At 34.2% G+C, this 26,831-nt stretch overlaps 1 protein-coding gene across 9 annotated transcripts in view; it reads right to left on the bottom strand.

The window, feature by feature from the left end:
* Nucleotides 1-1,239: 1,239 nt before the first annotated feature.
* PMS1 (PMS1 homolog 1, mismatch repair system component) overlaps nt 1,240-26,831 on the bottom strand; it is a 76,810-nt gene continuing 51,218 nt past the window's right edge. For 6 of the 9 annotated variants that reach the window (XM_087435480.1, XM_087435478.1, XM_087435481.1 and 3 more), the window contains 7 exons: nt 24,782-24,904; nt 24,076-24,219; nt 22,996-23,885; nt 13,223-13,705; nt 9,354-9,484; nt 4,828-4,988; nt 1,240-1,619 (listed from right to left, as the gene is read on the bottom strand). In XM_087435480.1, coding sequence (XP_087291606.1) covers nt 1,455-1,619; nt 4,828-4,988; nt 9,354-9,484; nt 13,223-13,705; nt 22,996-23,885; nt 24,076-24,219; nt 24,782-24,904 — 2,097 coding nt within the window. In that variant the 3' untranslated portion in view covers nt 1,240-1,454. Of the gene's footprint in view, nt 1,620-4,827; nt 4,989-9,353; nt 9,485-11,101; nt 11,801-13,222; nt 13,706-22,995; nt 23,886-24,075; nt 24,220-24,781; nt 24,905-26,831 lie in introns of those variants that run through there. The other 3 variants (XR_015553239.1, XM_087435483.1, XM_087435484.1) reach the window with 3 other exon arrangements.

The following is a 26,831-nucleotide window of genomic DNA, read 5'->3' as shown; positions in this document are numbered from 1 at the left end:
AAAATGAGTCTAAAATTTTGCTTAGGGCAGGTACAAATGTGTGATGCAAATTTCATCAATCCAGATATCTCTGTGACCTCCTCTTTTCTCAATTTACCCAGTAAATTAAAAAGCATTACTCCCAGAAAGGCATCCTAGAGAGGGGCCCCAAATTTTTAAAGGGGATAATGGAAAAAAATAGTATTTGGGTTATGGAAATTGGGTTATAGAAACAGGACCATGTTGGCAGCAGAAAAAGCCCAGCTACAGGTAGAATTTCAGGTATCACAATTTGTACCTCTTAAAACAATCGTCTTAGGAATTTAAAAATTCTCCTTGAGAATTAAGGGAAATGGTGTGAACGAGAAGACACTGTATCAATTATAACACATCTTTATACGATAAATATATTCATTAAAATCATGTTTCAACTTTTTGTACATTATTTTGGTGCACTGTGGGATCTGGTTTTTGAAAGGACACATACACAATGAATAATCTTAACCTACATTTTCTGTTAAAAATCTGAATCTTCCCACGTTCTCTGACAAATTTTGAGACCAAAGTCCAATAATTTCCATATAAGAGCCAGCAACTTCTAAACTGTACCCCCAAAATAGAGGTAAACGGCAGGATCTTCAAAGCTATGTTCTTTCTTCTTCCTCTGAATTTCATTTTCTCTTGCTCCCACTCCGTGTCTCTCTATCCTACTTTAAAGGAGATTGACAACTTACATCACATATGCCAGGTGGGTCTGTGTGATTTCTTTCTGCACAGGACTGACCCAGTGTATTAGTCAGCTAAATAGGCTGCTATTAACAAAATACTATAGACTGGTGGCTTAAAAGCACAACAGACATTTACTTTCTTACAGTTCTGCAGGCTAGAAGTTGAAGATCAAGGTGTCAGCACGGTTGGTTTCTGGTGAGAGCTCTATCCCCGGATTATATAGGGCCACCTTCTCTCTGTATCCTCACGATAGGTGGTGGGAGAAAAGGAGAGAGTACAAGCAAACTCTCTGGTGTCTCTTCTTATAATAGCACTAATCACACCATGAGGGCCCCACCCTCATGACTTCATCTAAACCTAATTACCTCCCCAAAGGCACTATTTCTAGATACCATCACATTAGGGGTTCGGGCTTAAACATATAAATTTGGGGACAGAATTCAGTTTATAGCACCTAGTAAATCAACTACCCAAGAATACTAGATATTTTCCAATTTGGAGTTTACAATTAATAATTATTACGAAGGCTGGTTCTTGAGAATAAAATGAACTAATAGTCTATATTAGTTTATTTAAGTTTTCTACAGTTTTTAAAATTGTTTTCAATATACAAACAAGCCAGTGAATCCTCACTTATAAAATAACCATTTAACACATGATAGTACAAAGATGGCTTAAAAACTTACTCATATTATTTTATGACCAAATCAATTTCAATAGTAACAAATTTTCTTAAACATATTTAATCATGTAGCTTCTGGAAGATGGGTTAAATGATGAAAAAATGGGCGACCATGAACACACTCTTTAATTTCATTTCCAAATTGGTGCTTCATTCTGTAGATAATGTCTTGGATGTCCTCTTTTGATAAGTACATGGGTAACTGTCTAGATAGACGCACTGCCTCTCCCTGTGAAGAGAAAGCCATACATTTTACCATGATATACCCTGAAGCAGAAAACATGTTATTCCTGGCAACAAGGAAAACAGAAAATTGATTACATTCTTTTTATTATTCATTCACTCAACAAATATTTATTAAGCACCAATTATATGCTAGTCACTATTGTAGGTTCCAGGAATACAGTGGAGAACAAGACAAACAAGATCCTTGCTCTTGTGAAATTTACATTCTAGTACAGAGAAACAGAAAACAGATAAAAAGACAAAATTTCAGTGACTAATAATGCACAAAATTAAAATGGACAACATGCTAGAGAGTGATTGTGTGGTTAGGAAAAGCTTCCTCGAGGTGACGTTTAAGCTTCAATTTAAATAAAGAACCATGATGCAAAAATCACGGGGAAACAAAAGCATTTCAGGTAGAGGGAACGGAAGGAATCAAATTGTCAGTGTGGGTGCAGCAGTTACTACAAGGGGAGAGGAACAAGGAAGAGAATTAGGCAGGGGTCAGATCACCCCTTAGGACAGAATGAGCAATTTGGGTTTTAATCTGAACGCACAGGGAAGTAACCAGAGAGTTTTTAAGCAAGACCCTGACATTTGTTTCACACTTTAAAACAATCAGTCTGGCTGCTGTGTGAAGTATGGTTTGAAGCAGATCAAGAAGAGAAGCAGAGAGTCTTACAGGCCATCACTGTAGTCGTGGTGAGAGTTTTTGACTTGGCTGATAGTACTGGAGATAGGGGGAGGTATAAGACTTCTGACATGAGTCAAAACTTGCTGATGGACTGGTTATGAGGGATGCAGAATCAAGGATAATGTCCACATTTTTGGTATGGTAATGCTGTTTTCTGAGATAGGGAAAACTGAGAGTTTGGTGGTAAAATAGTATTAGCAAAGCTGGCTTCTTGTAGGATATACTTTAAAAGAATTGTTGTATTTCAAAGATCTTGAATCCTAACATGATTCTCTCTAACCACACACCCTCTCCCATTCTCTTTCCAACCATCCTACTCCTTTATTCCAACTAAACCTATTCTTTTTCTTCACTCTGACCTTTAATCTCCTCCATCTCTCCTTATTCTCTTGGCCCACCAGCACCCTTCTGTCATCTTTCCCTACTTAAGGTACGAATAGTGAGCAAGACATTAAGGATACTATTTCTAGCTTCCTGCATTCCTTTTAGATTCCCACTAGAATCTAAGGGCAGATTCCTACTAGAATCTAATTCATCTTTATATCCCTGAGACCTAACACTGTTTCTTGCATATATAATGTGTTCAAATTTTCTCACTCACCCTCCTTTTCTTCCACCATATTCATCTTGCTAATCTTACCCTTGGATAAATTTTACCCAGCACTGTTGGAGAATCACAAAACTGTGCTGGCTGGATCCAATACTAGTGTTAGCTCTTATGAGTCCTCAATGCCATTTGGACATCTTCTATAATCAACCTTCTCTTACAGTACCTACAGCTCTTATTTTCAGACCTTTTCCATTATACTCAAATCCCCAATGCCTCCCAGCCTCTTCACTTTAGCAGATAACTTCTCCTACTCCTTTACCACATATATCATACGTGACTTCTCTCGTTTACCTCAAAATATTCTTACTTTCACTTTCCCTCCTCTCTTCTGCTCTCGATTGAAAGAATGGTTTCTCCTTTCTAAAGCTTATATCGTTATCCCATCTTCCTTCTTGCCTCTTTCGGAACATCTGCTCTCCAATCATTTATTGTCAATCTTTTCCATCAAATTCAATACATACATGCTAATCTCTCCTTTCCGCCTTACACCACCATGTGACTTGCTGCCTACACTTTTCCACCACTTTCCCACGCTTTGATCATTGGCAAATGTCTTCGTCCTTACTACTTTTCCATTACAGCTCTCTTCAAGGTTATCACTGCCATCTAGCAGCCACACCAGATGGTCTTCTAGCAACTATTACCCTATAGAGGATGTAATACTACTTATTTTTAAATTTCTTTCCTCCTTTGACTTTTATATCCACCTCTCTCGGTTCTTCTTTTACTCTCCTATCTTTATCTCTGATTCATCTTATTCAGCTTGACCTTAAATGGAAGCATTCCAGTGGTTCTCACAGAAGTTCTCTTTTTTCCCTAGACTATCTTCCTTAATAATCACATCCACTATTGCCTTAATGTAATGAGAAGTATAACATTAGTAAAAATATTTATATCTAATACCAACCACTTTTTTCTGTTATTTCTGAAATCTTATTTCTTTCCACATGGTTCTTCAATACACAAAACACTACCCACAACTCCCTCAACCTTTAAATTTATACTAAGTCTTTCACAAGAAAATATTCCTTTGAAGTCCCTAAAAACTATCAGTGTTGAATTGCCCCCCACAACAGGCTGGGAAGTTCCACAAGACAAAGCTCTTGAAGGACTCACAGAATGCTGCTGAATACCATCTTCAGAAAGGGTAAAAAGTAGACTTTCCTGTTGAGGAATTCTGACCCTCAGAATGCAACGGGCATGCCATAATTATAGTCTAAACAAAAATGGCTCATTTTTTTTTAAAAGGGAGAAAATAAACTTTATTAAAGTTCAGGTTTGTTTTCAAAATAATACCAGTCCACCTTGAGGGAGAGTACCTCAAATATAGAGACAATCACTGTTGTTTTCCAACCATTGTCCTATACTTGGACATTTAAAAGTTTGCAATCTTCCTCCATCCTCTAATATTATTGAATTTACTATTTTAACCCACTGTTACATTTCTCATTTGTGGTAAATATTGCTAGAAAACTAAAATTTCCATTTATTCAATAATCAACATCTTTCACTTTCCTTCCCCTCTTTTGCACTAGAAGAGATCAGGGCTTAAAATCACATTATAGTTCTTTTTAGACAAGTATTTGATATAAAAGTGGAGCAATTGTGAATCCTTCTCAAACAAAAAGAAACAAAAGAACTTCACTACAAAGTGTCTCATGCATAAGGCTCTTCTTCAATGTGTACTCAAGAAATAATGGTATAGTAAGGATCCATGATAGAGTTTATCACAACCAGTCTATGATGTAAAACTTTTAATGGATTTTTCTTTTTTTAACAATATTTCCTCTTGCAGACAGATAATAAATCTTATAGAAACTTTACTATTTTGAAACCGTTAACTATTTTATTAAGGAAGAGTTAAGTATCTTAAAACTTAGCCAACCTACATAATCTAATAATGCATACCTCTAAATAACTTATCACTTTGCGAGGTCTACATTCATAAACTTCCTTGGCATTTTTGTTTAATATAGCATTAAGAATTTCTTTTAAATCCATCACTCCGTAGAATGGGAGACAATTAGCCATTCCTTCTATTTCCAAGTAGTTTTCAGCAACAGAAATTCCTAAAATAAAAAAATAATAAAACCACATATAGATATAGTTAGTTTGGCTTTGTTTGAATTATATTCCAGAAAATGTCTATTAAAAACAAAATCACCGTTAAAACATTTAGTGAACCTTCATTAGAATTTAATATAGTCCGGACAAAGTTTTGTTCCTTAGTTGGAGAACAAATAATAACCTCCCATAGGATTTCACATTCACATTAAGTCATAAGTGCTCATAGACAACACGTGCTTTATATCATTTAATTTAATCTCAGTTATTGCTGTTCTGTTCCCTACATTTGTTTAGAACATTTCTTACTTTGGAGAGAAAAATGGAATCCCATGATATTTATTAAAATAAAACTGGTTTAAGTGTTTTAACAACTGATGCTGTACAAATTCTATCCTTCTGGTTTAATATCTAACTTAAAGGCCTGAATTATTTCTATGATTATTTTAACTTACAAATTATAAAAATACTCACATAGTAACTACTTATTTTTTCCAGCTTTATTGAGATATGATTGTTATGTAACACTGTGTAAGTTTAAGGTGTACAAAGTGTTGATTTGATACACATATATTGCAAAATGATTACTGCCACAGTAACTTATTAATGTATTAGTAATTTGAGGAAACAAAATACTAATGTTTATTCAAAATGTTTTACTAGAACAATGTTTAAAACTGATATATTATCTATTATTTAAACTACTTTAATGATTAAGAATAAAACTAAAACTAGCTATATGACTAGATATATAATGGGGTAAAATATCTATAACAATATACATTCTGAAGCATCAAATTTGGCTTTAGAATGCATTTTATGATTTTGGAAAATAGCAAAGATTTGCCTTCTTTGACTATATCTGTGTAACAGTGTTCTTAATATTGAAGTCCACACAATGTTACCTAGAAGTAAAGAGAATGAGACAGTCCAATGTTGGATAAGTGATAGCTATCAACAGATGAATTAAAAAAGAGGAGTCATGTAGCTTGGAGAATTTCAGATCTCGAGATGTCAATGATCCTATTCCTAACCTGTTCCCAATTACAAACTAGTTCCTTAACCTGGGTGGCAGATGCAATGGTGTTACACTAAACAGAGCAGGCATCCTAATGTTCTTCCCAGGAAACAATTGGAGAATAATATAAGTAGATATATAATCAGGCATTAAGGGATAAAATATAGAGTTCAGTGAAGGGAGATAAAATGAGAGTCTGAGCAACCAGGGGAACTTAAATGGGACTTAAAATAGGGTTTAGATAGGCAAAGAGGAAGTAGCAGAATATTCTAATTCACATCTTTACATATGAAAATTTACAAAAATATCAAGTCAAGAGACTTCACTAGTGCTGGTTCTATACCTTTCATAGTATGATTAGATAGAAAAGTCTAATACTAACTACCTTTGCCCTGGAAAATTATACATATTTCAGAAAATTACTTGTGGGTATGGGCAAAAAGTATCTGGCAGCAGATGAAGAAATTTGAGTAATATTTTAATCTCTGTATTTGCAAAATTCAGATATGGAAAACTCAGAGACATCTGAAACCATATAACAATAAACTTGCAGTTTCCATAAAATTCTGTGAAATGCTTCCCAGTTGTCAGGGAAAATACTTCAAATGAATAAGCGGTTTGACAAGTTTTCACTTCTTAAAATATGGAATTCTTACTGACCCAGAACAAAAAGCTATTTCCCATTAACAGGCAAAGTTCTTAGGGTCACATTCTGTCTTTTCCCTCAAAGCCAGATGTATTCTTCCTCTCTTTCAAATGCCTTATCTTTATCCAAAGATGTTTTGTGACAACTAGCAAACTGTTGATCCAAAGTTAGTCCAATACAACAAAACTCTCAGTAAAAGAAAGAGAAATGGTCTTTAAGAAAACATGACCTGAAAATTAATGAAAGAAAAAAAAGGCTAAAAAAAATGAAGAGAGAAAACATGAATGTTTTGAACTTGATATGTTATTGACAAGAGAAATAATGCTGATGATAATCTAAGTAAAGTTAATTCCAGTCAAGTCAGTTTGTAGATGATTGTCTTATTCATTTTTACATCTCTGGTGCCATGCAAAGTACCTGGTATTCAGTAGGACTTAAAAAACACTATCTAGGGGCCGGCCCAGTGGTGCAAGCGGTTAAGTGCACGCGCTCCGCTGCATCGGCCCGGGGTTCGCTGGTTCGGATCCCAGGTGCACGCTGACACACCACTTGTTAAGCCATGCTGTGGAGGCGTCCCATATAAAGTAGAGGAAGATGGGCACGGATGTTAGCCCAGGGCCAGTCTTCCTTAGCAAAAAAGAGGAGGATTGGCATCGAATGTTAGCTCAGGGCTGGTCTTCCTCACAAAAAAAACATAAAAACAAAAAAACACTATCTACAAGCTAAGAGCTGAAAGCATCTGTCAGACAGAAACTTACTGGGTAGCTCAAAAATAAACACGCTCTTGGAACAGACAGGGTAGTTATCCTAACCTTTAAAACAAATTGCTGTGATAATATCTTTCATGAAAAAATGGCACCTGCCACTAACGCCACATTGTTAATTAGAAAAACAGATTAAGTCAAGAAAAAAATATTCTGCTATACACACACACACACACACACACACACACACCCTTCTTGCTTCACACTTCAAATAAATTAAAAAGATGCCAGGGGCCCTAAAGAAGAAAGATTTCTAGGAGGACTAAAAGAAATGACTTTAAGTCAGTTCAGGACAGAAAGGGGGGTTAGAGGATGGGAAGAAAAGAGACTATTTGAACACCTACCATTGTCAAGTACTATGCTGATTGATTTATATAAGTATCTTGGGTAGTGCTCACAACTACTTCATGAAGTAGATACAGATACCTCAGTTTTAATAGGGAAGCAATATAACAATCTAAAGGCAGATTACTTGGGTTCAAATCCTGGTACTACCACTAACTGTGTACCCTTAAGCAAACTTAACTTCTCTGTGCCTCGATTTTTCCATCTATAAAATGGGACAGTAATAGGACCTACTTCATAGGGCTATTAGGAAGAGTAAATGAATTAATACATTTAATACTTATAAGAGTGCTCTGCACATAATAATTATTCAATAATTATTAAAGTTATTATGATGAGGAAACACTGAGGCCAACTGACTTTCCCAAGAACACACTGGTTTTAAATGGCAGAGTTGGGATTGGACTCTCTTCACTCCAAATCTAAATATCCATGATTGAGATAGGAGGAAAGCAGTTTAGGGTAGTTATCCTTAAAACTGCAAAAGTCAAGTAAAATTAGTTAAACTTTGGAACACCAAAGCATTTTCTGCATATACCTAATATCACGGTTTTGGACATTGTTTTTACTTATTTTCATGTGTTAGTAAAACATTCCTTTAAAAACCTTCAACATTCTTTTTCTACATTTTGGTCCTGACAAATTTAGGGGCAGGCAGGACAGTGGAATCACTCTTCATGGTGCCTTTGTCTCCTTGATGCCAGATGAAGGGAAAGTAATAAGTCAAGACCAGCCTAGGAAGCTAGGGAAGAAGGTAGTTGAGTATGGAAACTATGAAAGAGCAGAGAAGGGGCCACTAGAAAAACTGAAGTCTGCCAGCTAGATGGAATTTTTTTCTCCTAATGAATTTCCGTACTAAGCAAACAGCGTTATCAGTCTTTTTAGCAAAGCCATGGAAATCAAATCATCCATTCTACAAACCGTTAAGACTGCTGATGTTACACATCTAATTGGCAAAACAAGTAAATGCTTTTAAAAAAGGAAAGGAGACAGAGATTGGATTGGTGGTTACCAGAGGGGAAGGGGGAAGGGAGGAGGGCGAAAGGGATAATTCGGCACATGTGTGTGCTGATGGGTTGTAATTAGTATTTGGGTGGTGAACATGATGTAATCTATGCAGAAATAGAATTATAATGATGTACACCTGAAATTTATACAATGTTATAAACCAATGTTACTACAATAAACAAAAAATTAAAAAAAAAAAAAAAAAAAAAAAGGAAAGGCGATATCCATTTTGTTAGGCCATTCCAGTATCCTACATATTTATTTTTGTTTCATTATCTAAAGGAGTATTTAATCATTCAGTTAAACAAAGCAGGCAGTTTGAATATTGTGACAAAGGATGGCAAAAATTACAAAGAAACTACTTGATTAGTTATGAAAATGCAAATTCAAGGCAATCGACTGAAAGAGATGCCAAACTTGCTTGTTTCAGGCAGAGGTGACCTTTCTGAAATATGACTGTTTAACTGACACTGTACTTTTGGTGAGACAAAAGTATACAATGATATCTGTAAATTATGAAATCCAAATGTAACTCTTGGAACAAGACTTATTTTTCCAAGTCAGGAAATATTAAACCACATTATCATACCTGGTATCAATTTTATCTTGAAACCATTTGCTGTAAGACGAGGATCGCACAGGTAAGTTGATCCACTGTATCTTTGATCATCTGCTGTCATTTTATATAAAATCTCTAAATAATGAGATCCATTAAAAAGACTGAAAAAGAAATTATGGCCCTTTAACTTATTAAATATGTAAAATGAAATAAGAGGATTTATGGAAAAAAGTTAATCCAAAGGCCCTTTAAAAAGTGTTATTATCAGTATCCAAAATACAAAGGTATAAGTAGCCCTGTGAGAAGCTTTACTTTTTTACATTCCTGTTAATATTTTATAGACGACCTACTACATACAGAGTACAGAAAGGAAGAAGAATAGACATAAAAGACTGTTTCTATCTTCTAGGATGTTACAAACTAAATGTGAAATCAAAAAATGTGCTCTCCATATATAATACGAATGAAAACTTTATAAATAATACCATTTTATACCTTAAGCAGACGCAATAATACATAAGTTACTCAAGTGGTCCATCCTACGTAATTTTCAATTGCTAATCAAGGTTTCTGCAATAATAAAAAGATAAGCGTGTATCTTTTCTCCCAGGACCTTAAATATTTAGTAACTTAGAGCTTGAGAGAGCTTCCTTCAGTCTACTGTAGGCATAGCACGTTTGCCAAAGGTGGCATATGAAATGGTTCAGAGTGGTGCAGGCCCTAAAGAAAATTTTGAGGTAGCCAAAGATTATCTAGGGCACAAATTAACCTTTCATGTTGGTTTTAGGTTTGGTTGGGATGCTCCCTAACATGTTACTACAATAAGGTGTCTGTTGGGATTGAGATGTGAGTGGTTACCATTTTCCCATTCAAATATTCAATGAATATTTGAGTGCCTACCATGCGGTAGATACTATCTTACGTATGCAAGGTACTGTTCTATGTTCCAGTGCAGGATGATAAGCTGCAGTTTGTTTATTACCATCCTGCACCCCCTGAAAAAGTAAATGAACAGATGATGTCTTTGCTTATCACCTTGGAAAGGCTGAGGATCTCACTGGCTGTGAGGGAAGAGAGGAGAACTTTGGCTGTATATTAGATGTGCTCTGTCTGGTCTAACCAATGTTCAGAAAATCAATTTGAGACCCAGTGGTGATGGTGATAACAATATAGTATAGCAGTGAATGGTGCAGGCTCTACAGTTACTGTCTAGACTAGAATCTCGGATCCACCGCTTATTTATGGGCTATATTAGCCTTGGTAAGTTACTTAACAGTTTTGTGTTTCAGTTTCCTCATCTATAAAATGTGGATAATGATAGTGCCTACCTTTCATAAGGTTGTAAAGATAAGATCATGAAAGCAAAGGGCTTAATAAAGTTCCTGTCATATAATAAGTGCTCAATAAACACTAGCCATTGTTGTTCTTATATTGAGATCTTACTTGTATTTTATAGATATCTAAATTATTCCATTCAGACATAAGCTATACAACCCACATTAGAACTCTGGTGAGAAAACAGGTCAAACCCGTAATTATCCTGTCCATGACTGAGTTTTGAAAAACTTACATTACTAATTGTGATGGTGATGTCACATTTCAGAAGAAAGTGAAAATTTTGAAATAAGCTTTGTTGCTGCCCATGTTCAAATAAGAATGATTTATTTTTACGCTAGTATGGGCCCAAAATAATAGTTTTTAATGTATTTGTTTTTGAATAACAAAATATCACAAAGAAAAATATTTTTAAAAACTCATAATTTGTACAAGCAGAAAGATTTTTGAGATCTAAATGAAAGTTTACAAATACCATTTAGAAAAACAATCAAGTTTAAAATTTCAGATAGCTCTTTTTAAAAAAAGAAAAAATATTATCAGATTTTGAACTGTTTTAACATAGCCTAAGGCTATATTAATTCTTTTCCTAATTCTTCTTTTCGACAGTTTCCAAGGCCAATCTTAAGAGAATACTATGAAAGATGCTGGATTTTGGTTAATGTGTTACTGTTGCCTTAATTATAAAAGAAGGCTTTAACAAATGTTTTTCTGTATCCTAGCCCTATTTTTTCCTTCTGATGGCAGAGTCTTTAACACAAGAGTTTTAATACATTTGATAAATGATTTTTGATTTATTCTTGGAAGTTCTGAAACAGAGTTATCTAGTGACATGTCCTAGTGAACAAATTTTCATTATCTTTCTAATTTCAGGTTTCTTTTTATTTATTTTGTGTGTGTGTGTGTGTGTGTGTGAGGAAGATTAGCCCTGGGCTAACATCCATGCCCATCTTCCTCTACTTTATATGGGATGCCGCCACTGCATGGCTTGACAAGGGGTGTGTTGGTCCGTGCCTGGGATCTGAACCTGCAAACCCCAGGCCACCAAAGCAGAGTGTGCAAACTTAACCGCTACACCACCAGGCTGGCCCCCTAATTTCAGGTTTTTAATCTCCTTTGTTGTACATGTGATTCTCTTCTACCTGTGTCAGATAAAAAAGAAATATTAGTATAAAAAGGGGAAATGTTAATACGTTATTCAGTTATTCATTTTTACAGAAAACGATTTCCTCGCATAGGATATGAAAAGGAAATACTCCATTTTACAATCTATAATAAAATTAGTTCAGGCAACAATCATTAATGGATGATACCATTAGATGGAAAGGTTAATAGGGAACTTTAAGGTGGAAGACCATGCTGTCAGCAGCTGAACACAGTGCTAAGTGCCTTTTGATGTGATGAAATATGAAGTACATGGCACCACCTATTAAGCAGTCTTACAGGAAAGTAGAGTCTAAATCTATTCAATCCTCCTGAGCTAACTCCCATTTAAATATGGGAGAGGGAAAAACAAGTTAAACAACACCACAGGAAGCAGACAAATCAAGACAACAGGACATTCCAATGAACAAGTGACTCAGTATCAAAAATAAGTTAATGGTGTGATATTAGAAGAGATTTAAGAGACATAAGAAAATATAATGGCTGGACCTTGTTTAGATACAAATTAAATTTAAAAAATTTTAAATTATAAAAAAGACATTTTGAAACAATGAGGAACAATTCCAAGAAATTATTATTGTGTAAGCTACGAAAAAGGCATTGTAGTTAGGTAAGAAAATAGCCATTTTTGAGAGAGATATACTGAAAGGTGTAGGGGTGGGAACTGTTATAAAATATTTTAGCAAAGGAAAGAAAATATATGTGTGTGTGTGTGTGTGTATAAAAGGACAGAAAGGGCAAATGTGGCAAATTTGATAATTGTTGATAAAGGCATTCATTGCATATTTCTATTTTGGTGTACGTTTGAAATGTTAAAACAAAGAGTGAGCAATGAAACAGAGTCATGGCAGGCTAACTCCAAAATTACCATAGGGAAGTCACTAATGTACAGGAGGAGAATTGAGCTTGATACTTATTAACTGCAGAAGTAAGCTGTCTAGAATATTCTAAATTTATTCATTTAAAAGCAATGAATTCCACTGAAGATTAGCAATGAAGTTTTTAAAAGATTTCTTTAAATAAATAAATATCACTTTTCCCTACTAGGAAATACTTTCAACTTTTACCTTCAATTTCTAATCTAGTATGGATTAATAAATGTTTTTTGTTTTTTTGGTGAGGAAGATTTGCTCTGAACTAACATTTGTTGCCAATCTTCCTCCTTTTTTGCTTGCAGAAGATTAGCCCTGAGCTAACATCTGTACCAGTCTTCCTCCACCTTGTATGTGGGTCACCGCCACAGCGTGGCTTGACGAGTGGAGTAGGCTCACGCTTGGGATCTGAACCCACAAATCTGGGCCACCAAAGTGGAGCGTGCTGGACTTAACCACTATGCCATGGAGCCGGCCCCATTAATAAATGTTTTCAGAATAAAAAAAAATTATATTTCTTCACCATACCTCTCTGTTAATATAATTGGCTTTTCCAGTGGCTCTGCAGGAAGTTTATGATTCTCAAGAAGTCTTTTAAATAGCAGGGCTTCTTCCACTCTATATGGATTTAATAACATAACCTCTGTTTTGGATGTAATTAGCCACCCATCAGGAAACTTAAGATTGTGGATCAAGCAAAGGTTATCCTTCTCTTCTAAGTCAAATTTATGTTTCTCGAAATTTTTCTTTAAGTTTTCCATAGAAAAGGGGATCTGAACTACTTTAATGTTTTGGTCCTTTTTTTTTGCAATTTGGGACTGAAAGAGCTCATCAAGTTTTGGCTGATTAGATAATGAAGTTTTCAGCTTGTGCTTCTGTGCCACATTCCACGCACTGGTGGGTTTTATCTTGTTTCTGCCATCTTTTATTGATATTTGAGACTCCTGTTCAATGGCTCTCTTGATTTGCTTATTGTATCGCTCCAAGTCTTTAGTAGCCTTCTCTTCATATCTATGAATAAAGATAAAACGGAATTAATGAAGTGATAATCAGAAATATATTGACCATCTAAAGTAAATTTTATAAAAAATAAAGAGCTGGCATTCCAGGTCCAGTAATGACAAAAGAGCTAGTATTGGACTAACCCTCCCATATACAACTATGATAAAATCTGAGCAAACTTAGAAATAGGCAGTGACTAACAACCAAAAGCAGGCAGAAATTGGAATGGATTCAACCCTTGGAAAAAAAAAGATCCACATTTATACAGCTTTTACCCAGAGGGCAGTCCCCAACAGTAGCAGTAGTGACAGGAACTCAGAAATCTGCACTCTTAATAGCCTTAGTCATCAGAACATAGAGCTCCTTTCTTCCAAAACAACTGGAAATTAAGGGAGAAGATCCCATGTGTGGGACCCTAGAGGAAAACAACCACTAGAAAGCTAAATGAGCTAAACAGAGATTTCAGTGGCTGCCCCTTGCAGGGGAAATAGAGTTTGGAGTTTGAATTCCACATAATTAGATGGCTTGGTAAACACTTTGGGCTTTCAATTAAAACTGGAGAAGGACTACATCTTAGGGGTAAGAAAAAAACTATGTTCTAGAACTAAAGAAGCTGCCCTAGAACTAAGGGCAAACTTTAAACAGTCTTTCCCTAAGGCAGTGTAAAACAAAGCCTCCATAAATTCAAGGGGATCTGTCAATAATTTAAATGCTTAGTAGAACAAAAACCAACGCTTTTCAGAAGAAGATAATAGAATCCCGAGTTTCTACAACATATCACCTACAATGTCTGTTATATAATCAAAAGTTATCACTCAAAACAGGAAAATGTGAGTCATGGTCAAGAAAAAAAGTGGTCAGTAGAAGCCAACCTCAAGATGACTCAGATGTTGGAATTTGCAAAAAAATATTCAAAAATGGGTTTTTATAAATATTTAAGGACTTAAAGGAAAAGATGATCATAATGAGAGAATAGAAGGGGCAATCTCAACAGAGAAGGGAAATTATAAAAAAGAGGCAAATGGAAACAGAAATTCTAGAACTAAAAAATATAATATCTGACATGAGAAATTCACTGGATAGGCTTAACAGCAGATCAGAGATGGCAAAAGAAAGCATCAGTAAACTTGGAGACAGATCAATAGAAATTATCCAATCTGAACAGAGAGAAAAATCATTGAAGAAGATTGAAAAAACATCTCAGTGACCTATGGCACAACAAGCAACTTAACATCTATGTAATTGGCGTCCCAGATAAAAAAATATAGAAGTGAAGGGGAAAAAAAACCTTTGAAGAAATTATGGCTGACACTTAGCCAGTTTGGAGAAATGCAACATTTTACAGATCCACAAAGGTCAGGGAACCCCAAGCAGGATAAATGCAAAGAAATCCACAGCTAAGTATATTAGAATCAAACTGCTGAAAACCAAAGATTAAGATAAAATTCTGAAAGCAGTGAGAGAAAAAAAAGACATTACAAAAAAGGAACACCACCACAAATGATAAATATAACTTCTCATCAGAAGCAATGGAGAGCCAGATGACAGTGAATAACATCTTTTAATTGTCAAAAGAATCCAGAATTCAATTATATCCAGCAAAAATGTCCTTCAAAAATGAAGATGATATAGACATTTTCAGATAAAAGAAAGCTGAGAATCTGTTGCTAGCATAATTGCACTATTAAGGAATAACACTAGACGGAAACTTAGATCTATGGGAAGAAATGATGAGCACCGAAAATGGTAACTATGTAGGTAAATAGAAAAAATTCTCTTATTTGAAAGATAACTGTTTAAATAGAAAAATAATAACACTGTAAAGTGAGGTTTATATTTTATGTAGATATAAAATATATGACATACCAACTGCACAAAGGAAAGGGGTGGTAAGTAGAATTATACTTGCAAAGTTTTCATATTTTATGTGAAATGGTACCCTATTAACTCTAAGTAGATTATGATAAATTAAGGATGTATAATGTATTCCCCAAAGCAAAACATAACACAAAGCCAACAGAGGAATTAAAATTACAAATAAATTATATTCTTTTAACTCTAAAGAAGGCTGTCTCTCTCCCTCCCAAAAAAAGACAAACAGAGGAACAAAACAGAGATGGGACAAATAGAAAACAAATAGAAAAATGGTAGACCTGGGTTGGTAAACCCAATCATATCAGTTATTACATTACATGGATTAAATGTTCCAATCAAAACACAGACTGTCAGATTGATTTTAAAAGGCAAAATCTAGCCATATGTGTCTACAAGAGTTATACTTTAAATATAAAGACACAGATAGTTCGAAAGTAAAAGAATAGAAAAGATATACCATGCAAATGGTAATCATAAGAAAGTCAGAGTAGATATAGTAATATAGGATGAAGTACATTTCAAAACAAGAATACCATAAAGAGGGAAATTTCATAATGACAAAATGGGCCAATAGGAAGGTGTAACAATCACAAACATGTATGCACCTAATGAGAGACCTTCAAATTACATGAAGCAAAACTTACAGATCAAAAGGTAGAAATAATGAAACTAGAAATCAACTATAGGAAGAAAATCAGAAAAGCCACAAATACATGGAGATTAAACAAAATGCTACTGAACAACGACTGGGTTAATGAAGAAATCAAAGAAGAAATCAAAAAATACCTGGAGACAAATGAAAATGAAAATACGACATGCCAGAATTTATGGGATACAGCAAAAGCGGTTCTAAGAGGGAAGTTTATAGCGATACAGGCCTATCTCAACAAACAAGAAAAATCTCAAATAAACAATCTAACAATGCACCTAAAGGAACTGGAAAAAGAAGAACAAACAAAGCCCAAAATCAGTAGAAATAATAAAAATCAGAGCAGAAATTAATGAAATAGAGACCAAAAAAAACAATAGAAAAAATTAATAAAACCAAGAGCTGGTTCTTTGAAAAGATCAACAAAATAGACAAACCTTTAGCTAGACTCACCAAGAAAAAAAGAGAGAAGGCACAAATAAGTAAAATCAGAAATGAAAGAGGAGAGGTTACAACAGACACCTCAGAAATACAAAAGATTATAAGAGAATACTATGAAAAGCTATATGCCAACCAATTCGACAATCTGGAAGAAATGGATAAATTCTTAGAATCATACAACCTTCCAAAACTGGATCAAGAAGAAGTAGAGAATTTGAATAGACCAATCACCAGTAAGGAGATTGAAACAGTAATCAAAAACCTCCCCAAAAATAAAAGTCCAGGACCAGACGGCTTCCCTGGTGAATTCTACCAAACATTCAAAGAAGACTTAACACCTATCCTTCTCAAACTCTTCCAAAAAATTGAGGAGGGGGGGAAGCTCCCTAACTCATTCTACGAAGCTGACATTACCCTGATACCAAAACCAGACAAGGACAACACAAAAAAAAGAAAAGGTAGAAATAAATCCAGAATCATAGCTGGAGACTTTAATACCCCTCCCTCAGTAACTGACAGGACTAGACCCAAAAATAAAAATCAGTAAAGCTATTGAAGATTCTAGCAATACTATCAACTACTTTGACTTAATTGACATGACAAAATTAATTAGAAATCGATACCAATAAGATATTTAGAAAAACCCCAAATATTTGGAAATTAAACAACACAGCTTTATTCATAATAGCCCCAAACTGGAAACAACCCAAATGCCCACGAACTGGAGACTGAATAAACAAATTGAGGTATATTTATACAACTGAGTATTACTCATTGATTAAAATGAATGAACTATACAGATACATTCAACAACATGGAAGAAAATCACAAAAATATTTTGTTGAGGAAAAGAAACGAGGTATAAAAGACTTCATATATATGAAGTTCAAGTATTGGCAAAACCAAGCTAGTGTGATGGAAATCAAAACAGTGGCTGCGTAGGCAGACTGGCTAGTAGGTGGCATAAGGGAACTTTCTGGGGTGATGGAAATGTTCTATATTTTGTTTGGGGTGGTAGTTACATGGATGTAAACATATGAAAATGCACTGAACTATCTATATGGTTAAGATCTGTGCATTTTACAGCAGCTAAATTTTACTCTATTTTAAAAACCATTTAAGAAAGTCTTGAGGGCACAGGCACAAAAAAAAAATATCAAGAAATAATTCATTAAAATGTCAATTCCAGATCTGAAGAGTTCCTTATACATTTGCTGTAACATCAACATGGAATAAACAATTCCCTGAGCACTACAAAAGAAAATTTACATATATTAATACTCCATTTACTAATTAGATACAAGTAAAATTAAAATCGCCATAACATGCAAAATGAAAATTATATAATTAAATTTATAATGGTTTCATAGCTAAATGTTAATTTTTTCAGTTGATATTTCTCATTTTAGAGTCATCAATGAAAAAATAAATTTAAATAAACTGAACACACACAAACCATCTAATTTAATTCAATTTCAAAGGTACAAGATAATGGATGTTTTAAAATTATACTGGGTAAAAAACTGAGGTCTTTCCTTTTTGGTTACTAATAACAGGAGTAAAATGAAACTTCTAGGGCCAAAGACAATCCAGCATAATGGTTATATCAGCCCTTTTCTAAAAAACTGAGATGCCTAGATCTTAACCATCAGAGTTTCTAATCCTCAGGCCTAGGTTTGGGCTGGGCAGTATTGTTTTTAGAGCTCCATGGGTGATTCTAATGCATATCCAGAATTGAAAACTACTATTATGTGTTCAGCAAAGTGTGGTGATTAAGAGCACAGACCCTGGAGAGAGACTGCCTGGTCTGGTTCTGCCACTTAGGAGCTCTGTAAACCTACTATGCAAATTATTTAATTTTTCTGTGCCTCATAAGCTCATCTGTAATATACGGACAGTCTACATCTACTTCATAGTTTTGATGGGAGGAATAAAATGAGCTAAAATGTGTCAAGTACTTAGAATAGTGCTTGAATAGTGATAAATGTGTGCTACCACTATTTTCTATAGTGAAACATATCTTATAATGAATGGGGCACATGACTGACTAAAGGTTGATAATTATTTAAGCAACCTTGTTAAAATTTTTTTAAATGGAGTTTTAAATTTGAGAGGATTAGTATTATTTTTAGTCTTAAACTCTTAAGAAACTCGCTGTATTCTATTGCAGGTAATACATATATAATATTTTTAAGGAGAGATTTGAATAGATATGTGTTAGGAAATAAAAATGATACTGTTGGGAGAACTATATTAAACGTTAAAAGTGAGACTAAGAGATAAGAGACCACAGCATGTACTTTGTAGTCAGTATATGCTTGTTGAATACAGAAATGTTTCCTGAATGAGAATGTGAAAAAGACCTTGTTTCACTGTAAACTAGATGAAAAATGCCCTTTTGGTTACTTATCATGCCATATTCATAATTTTTAAAGTTATTTTCTCCCATTTCTATTTAGAATCTGAAGTTCTGGATTAGCTACATAAAACATGATTTTCAATACAGTTTACTTTCAACAGGTTTTATAAATAAGTATTTTTAGCTCTTGGACATTGAAATTCAAGATTTTTCCCTGATGGTGGAAAATAAGTTCAAGATGAAGGTCACCATTTGTAATTAATTATAATGTGCAAATTTTCACATATGGTATTAATCTTTTGATTTACTCAAGAAGTCAATTTAATAAGTTCCTTAGGAAATATAAAAAGTTATGTCCAAAGGAATATTAAGTATATGTTAAGTAAAAAACAGCTGCTACCTTTGATTTAATGTCATTAAGGGATTTAGTAACTTGAATGAAAAATATTTTGATTTTAAGAATAATGAATTCAAATGATGTTTTTGTGACTAAAGATTACATGTAATTATGAAGTTTATTTACCATTTTCAATAATACCCAATTACAATATTATTCTTGGTTATTTTAAGCAGAAATATGTTCATAGCTACTGTTCAAGTTAACATCCATTGACTAAGACCCCAGTGGCAGGGCACATAGCCTAAATTTGGTTTCTAATCCACTGGAGGAAAGGAGAGCAAAGCAAGAAAAAAAAAAAATCCAGAAAGGAAGAACTAAAAAAATGAAAGTACTCTCTACTCCAAAATCTGTCCTAAGCTCTCAGCAGAAAACCGTGATCCTAGTTCTTATTCAAACTCTTGGTTATGAATTACAGAACATTCCATGGCCTGCCTTCCTCATCTTTCTTTACCACACTCCCCCATATTTTGTTCCTGTCATAGAGGGTATCTTTTAGTTCCTCAATAACATAATTTTCCTTCTAGCTTCCAGGCCTTCTTACATGTTGTTCCTTCTACCTAAAAAATTCCCTACACTTTTCTGATCGATTTCCATTCAGGAAAGCATTTCCTGTCCAATAAATGAGATTAAGCCCAACTGCTAAGTGTTTTCATAACTCTATATTTCTTTTATTTTGAAATTCATCACATTCTATGATTACTATTTGTTTAATTGTGTCTTCCTCACTAGACTACACCATTTATAAGTAGAGAAAGTATGTTTTATTTATCACTGTATCTGAAGTGACTAGTTAGAGTACATAGGGTTTGTACACAGAATGCCGTCAATAAAGAAGGGAAGGGAAGTGAAAAAGAAGAAATAAGGGAGGGAACACAGAAGGGAAAGAAACAGGAAGAAAGAACAGGAGAACAGGATGGATGGATGGAAAGACTGATTATCTGCAGAAGAGAAGTCTACTCGTATATCCTTTAGCATTCCTTGTAGAATTTAGGATCATAGAACGAATTCCAAGATAAAGATAAAGAATTCCAAGATAAAGAGGAGAAGTGGTAGTTAGTGTGATTCTTGTGTGATATCATTTTTGCTCTACCTTCTCACTAATCGTGATTTTGGACACAGCCGATCATGGTCCCAAGACCCCTAGCTCTGGAAGATTCTAATACAGCAGTTTGTGACATACAGTAAGCTCTCTGATCTCAAGATACCTATATTGTCTTCACAGGTTTCTATTTTTGGCCTCCAAATTAAATTTAATCTTAATTAAGCAAACGAAAAATAATATCAATTACAACAGAGAAATTTCTTTTTCACAGATGGAAAACTCTGATTAACATCAGGAGCAATCATTTACTAGGTGCCAGTCATTCATCCTGTATCATAACACACAATATCTTACTTAATCCTCACAACAATCCAGAAGATACTGTCTACACATTTTTTACAAAAAGCTAGCAAAGAGAGGAACTGGGGTTAGAACCCAGGTGTAGATTCAGAGGTCTGCTCTTGACCAACAGTGCCTCTTTTGTCTACCTTATGGCAATAAGATAGTGAAAATTTTGGATTCCAGAATAAACAAATTTTTAGATGAGGCCTATTAACCATATTCCTGACACCTTGGGGCCTACAAGGAGAAATAATGCTGACATTCCCCAAAAGGCAACTGGAACAATACCTGCTGTTGTGAGACTGCAAGGGAATAGCTATCTTAAGCTGTTACACTGTCCCTACTTTCACGAGAACTGGCAACATCTATGATTTATTTTTTCTATTCTCAGACAACTCTCAATTCATCACCTCCCTGGTCAATGCAATTCAACTTTTGTGGGCTTGCTGTATTAAAAGTTAAGTGTACTCGTCTTTAAACTGCATAGTTGTGTCATTTAGTTTTTGTTGTTTTTTTTAAATTTTTTATTTATTTATTTTTTTTCCCCCAAAACCCCAGTAAATAGTTGTATGTCATGGTTGCACATCCGTCTAGTTGTTGTATGTGGGATGCGGCCTCAGCATAGCCGGAGAAGCAGTGCGTCGGTGCGCGCCTGGGATCCGAACCCGGGCCGCCAGCAGCCCGGGCCGCCAGCAGCGGAGCGCGTGCACTTAACCGCTAAGCCACGGGGCCGGCCCTGTCACTTAGTTTTAAAGACAATCACAATTTGTGAACCTTATTTGCATCCTGATTCAAAGAAACGAACTTTAAAAAAAAAATCTGACATTCATGAAATAATTAGAAATTTGTAAAATGAATATTTGATGACATTAAAGAATTCATGTTTTAAAAAGTTACGACAATTGTATTATGGCTATATTTAAAATAAGAGTATCTTATACCTTTTCCAGATATATACTAACATATTTATGAAACAGATGATATTATCCTAGGATTTCCTTCAGAATAATAATGGTGAAAGAGTAAAAGTGAAATGAGTGGAGGTACAGCTGAAGTGGGACTGACCTTGAGATGGTGGTTAGTGACATAGGGTGAGGGGTTCATTGTACCGTTTTGTCTACTTTTCTCTATGTTTGAAAAAAGAACAAAACACACAACCATCCCCACCAAAAAAAAAAGGTGAAGAGAGAAGTTAGTTTATGGAGGTTTTACCTATTGGTGTTAATAGTGGTCTTTATTATTTTAAACTGACAATGTCTTTATAAGACTGAATAAGCTAATGAAAAAATGAAAAAAAAATTGATCACATATTCATGTAGTTTACCGTCAAATATAAACTCTGGATGACAGGTTACATTTAAATTTTTTCCCCAGATGTTTGACATAATATTGAGATGTCTTAGATAATAATATGTGATTGGAAGTATAATTCCACTCTTTCATTTTCTGGTGGGCTAAATCACTCAAAACATAGTATTTTGTATTTACAGTAAGTGCCCTAAGTCAATTAGAAACACCCTTCATATTATTTTGAAATATTTATTCGGATCATGTGATCTAAAGATGGCAAGTAATATGTAGTTATTTTAATCAAAGATAGATCAAACCATCTATTTACCTACAAAAAAAACTGACTGTAGTTTATGAGCTGCCAATAAATAAATAAATAAAAGATTCTAGAAGGAAGCCTTGAGTTACACTGAATAGACAGTACTAACATCACTAAATTGAATCTGCAACAATGTTACAATTTTTGTTTTGTGTTACATATTTTGGAGACCAAGTTATAAAAGGGAATAAATAGTCAAGATATTTCTTAAAAACACTACTGTTATAATTCTTCTAACGCATAAGCTTAAAAAAGTAAAAGTATTGTCATAGAAAGATTCTTTAACATAAAATAAAAAAAATAGAAGAAAACGGTAGTTTTAAATTACGAATGGAAAATCTTTAAATACAAACTTAAATTAGAAAGCAGTGAAGGCCTGTATCAAAACAAAAAACAAAACCCCACAACTAAAAACCTCTAACAAAAAAAGCGATGCCAAGAAGGTACTCTAGCTAAACCAAAAGGCATTTTCCATTCTGCTTTTCCATAAATAAGAAGTTAAAAAAATTTTTTTAACCCAGTGAGTCATATAGAATGGAAATATCTGAGCATTCAGGTCAGATGCAAGCTCTGGAAACTTACTTCAGTTTTTCCTCTTCACTCAATGTCTTCCACAGTTCTTCAATTTGTACCGTTGCATCCTCCAAACTGGTCTTAGAATTTTCTGTGAGAAACTGAGCACGATGATCTTGAACAAAAAGCGCGCTTGCTGACATGGGTTTCTTGATTACTTGATTGCTAATTAAATCATAAGCTGTAAGCTGTCCAGATTTGTTATCTACCACATTTGATTTTTTGTTACAGGAACCTTCACCGAGATTCTTTTGTTCAGGGCTTGGATGATTATTATTATTACTTACTTTACATGCTGAACTTTCTCGAGGCACTAAAATTTTCACAGGTTCGATGTTTTCTCCCATTGAATTTTTAAATATATTTCCCTTGCTCCAGTCATCTGCACTAATTTCCAAAGACTTCTCAGGATCTGCTGCTTCTTCATTTTTCCCACTCTCATTTATGTGGCCTTTACTACCATTTTCGGATTGGGTGTGCTTAACAGAACCTACACAAGTTTCACTATATTCCTTCTGAGTGTCCTCACATGGTAAATTATTCATTGGGATCTCCTGAAATATATTTCTAGTGTTCTTATCAATGCTAGAATTTTCACTACTAAAATGATCATCATAATGGTCATCAACATGTATCTGAGGATTTAAACAATAATTAGTGTTTTTTCCAGATTCATCATTATGCACAACATTTTGGAATGGAATGGCGAAAGTATCAACATTTGGATAATTATTTCCAGATGATTCCATTTTATTAAAAAGCACATCTGTTTCTGCTGTTTTACTAACAACCATGTCAGCTGAGGAAACATCTGTTTTATTATTTTCAGAAGAATTTGTACTAGGTAGTGATCCATAACAAGTCGTCATCAGATTTTCAAGAGCAATTAAAACAGATTCCTAAAAATACAAATTAACAAATGTTAGGGGAAATTATGAAAATAATAAATCCACAAATTTAAAATAATATTTTAAAAATATATATAAACAAGCAAATCTCCTTTTTTATATGAAAATGGTTAGGACTGCATAAGTTTGTAAATAACAGTAGTTTTGTAAATTAATGCAAAAAGCATCTGAAAAAGGTTACCTTATTCTGTAATAATACTTGACTTTTATCTGGTGTTAAATTTACATCCACATCAGCTGTAGGAACATCAATTTTTAGAAAGAAAATGGGATACAAACGAGTAGATTCCTTTAGGCACTTCAGATTGTAATAATGTCGGATTAACTAGAAATATATATAATGAATAAAAGACAAAAATATCACGTAAATAAAGACAGTACTGCCATCCTTAAAATACCACCAAAAGAAGCATATTCAACTGAGAAACTGAGTGGATATAAGTGCTTATTAGGAAAAGCAGTATTTAAATGTACTACGCATTTAGAGGCCTTGAACCTATATGAAGCATAAGCATTCATTAAGATGTACAAATATCCAATGCAACTGGCTTCATGGTTAAAAGACCATAGTATCATGGATGTCTGAAAGTCCAGGGTTCAAATCCAAACTCTGTTACTTCCTGGCTATGTGCTCTAAGAAAGTCACTAATATTTCAGTTTCTTCACTATAAATAAGGATAATAATTCATCACAGAGTTGTGAAAAGTCAATGAGACATCATATGTAAGGTACCTAGCACAATGCTCAATAAATGTCATTGTATCACTTTTTCTCCTTTTCCTTATTTTAGAGCAAATTCTTAGAAGTAGTCTTTGTAACAAGTTGACAAATGACAGAGCTAGTTTTTATTTCTGATTCAAGTGATACCTTTTTCTAAAATAGATTACCTTTAATATGTCTTTTTGGTGTACTGGTCGACTGTTTATAAAGATGAAACTCCTTTCTGGGGTTGAAAGACTTGTGCAAGAGTGGTCTGCATCATGCTTTGGAAGAAATCCACTAAGAAAAATCTATAATTGTAATAAATAATTACAGAATTAATATGCATAATGTCAACAATAAATGTTGTTCCATGGGTCTGGTTATATACAATACACTAATAGGTACAAAAAAATAAACAAATGGATTTTCATCTTAAGACCTAAAGAGCCATATACTTCTGATGACCACTGTATTGAACATTAACCTTAAATAAAATACTGAAGCATGTTTAATTGGTGTTCTCTGCCTTTAGCTCTCTTTTTGCAACTCTATTTTATTGAAAAATTGGCATTCATAAAAGCTTCATGAATGGGCATATATCTTACTGTCATAGGACATACAGCACAAATACTGCTCTCTCTCTGCTCAACCCTATATTATGTCTTTTAAAAATTTCTTTCTTCATATTTGTGACTTTCCTCTGGCTGTTTGTCCTTTACTTTTTAAACACTTTTTCCTATGAAGAAGTGGTTATTTGTGTCTTTATTCTGAGTATGCTATGAAGCCAATGTGACTGGGTTTTCATTTCTGAGTTAAAAAAAATCTCTTGTACTCTTTTACACTGATGGCAGTATTCTACTTTATTTTTGTTTAGAGAATTTTTCTACAAACAAACCAATTATTTTTATGCTACCTTTCTCTATTTTACAAATGTATAAAGAGGAGGAAGAAAATGAAGGATCCTAGCAAAAAATACCAGAGAGAAGAGAGAGAGATTGAGGGGACAGAAGGCAAGGAAAATGCTCCTACTTTTACCTTTAAAGATAATATAGAGAATTGTTAAGAATACAGAATAGAGCCAGACTAACATGATTTAAATCCCAGCTCCACTAGCAGCTATGGTCAAGTGATGATCTTGGTCAAGTTATTTAAAATACAGGCCTATAATCTCTTATCTAAAACAACTGGAACCAGATGTGTTATTAACCTGTTAAGAAAGACTAATAATAAAATTTCAGCTTAGGTTTAGAAAAGCAAGAGAGTCAGTGGGCATGCTATTTTTAGTTAAGCAGAAACCATGAGGCTCCTTAACCAACATAGCCTGCAGGCTGCCACCTATGTCTATGGCTATCTCTGCCCTTGGAAATAAGTGTTTAAAGAGATGCATTACCAATTTTAGAACGCTAAGTGCATTATTGTCACAGTGCCAAATTGTGCCAATTTTTAAAAAATAAATTAATAAAGCTGGATAATCCATTATAAAATGATACTACTTAATTAACTGTAAAACTTCACAGCATTTATAAATGGTTGAATAATTTACTAGGTAACATGAAACCCTTCTAAAGCACCTGCTGAGCATCAGGGAGAGTCTGTGTAGTCTCTGAAAGACTTAATGGGCTTGTGAATTAAAAAAGAAAAAAAAAATCTGCCCCAAATAGGTAAGAATGAAGACTAAAATGAAGAAAATACTAGTAAGATTGCTTGTGTTTTCCTTTCACACCATCTTGTTTGGCCACTGAGTAACTACTATTACTTCCAAATATTGAGTGTTAAAAATGGCTTGAGATAACCTTAAGAACTAACAAACTATATTTAAGTTATATGGAAAAGTAAAATCAAACAGCAAAGTCTTATGAAATGCTATAAAAGGTCAAAATCAGGCTAGTTCATAGACAAAGAATATAAGAAACCAAATCAGTGCAACAAAATAAAAAATTAGACCTTAAAAAGAGTACCAAGTATTCCTTAACCTAAAAAGCAAAACAAAAATCAAAGGCAAAATATAAACAAATACTAGTCCTCTTTTTGCTTTTCAACCATGGACTTCTCTCTTTCCTTCCCTTCATCTTCAACCCCCTATAATCTGGCTTCTACATCAATGACCAACTCCAAGGGACACTCAGTCCTGCTTGTATTTGACGCTCTACAGACCCTGACACCAATGACGATCTTTTCTTTGGGAAGCATGAACCTGTTTCAGCCTTCTCTTTTGGTCTTTCTGCTTCCTCTAGG

Source organism: Ceratotherium simum, chromosome 9 (assembly GCF_057802395.1).
Source record: "Ceratotherium simum simum isolate JZ-2026a chromosome 9, ASM5780239v1, whole genome shotgun sequence".
Taxonomy (NCBI): domain Eukaryota; kingdom Metazoa; phylum Chordata; class Mammalia; order Perissodactyla; family Rhinocerotidae; genus Ceratotherium; species Ceratotherium simum.
This window is presented reverse-complemented; position numbering and strand designations above follow the sequence as displayed.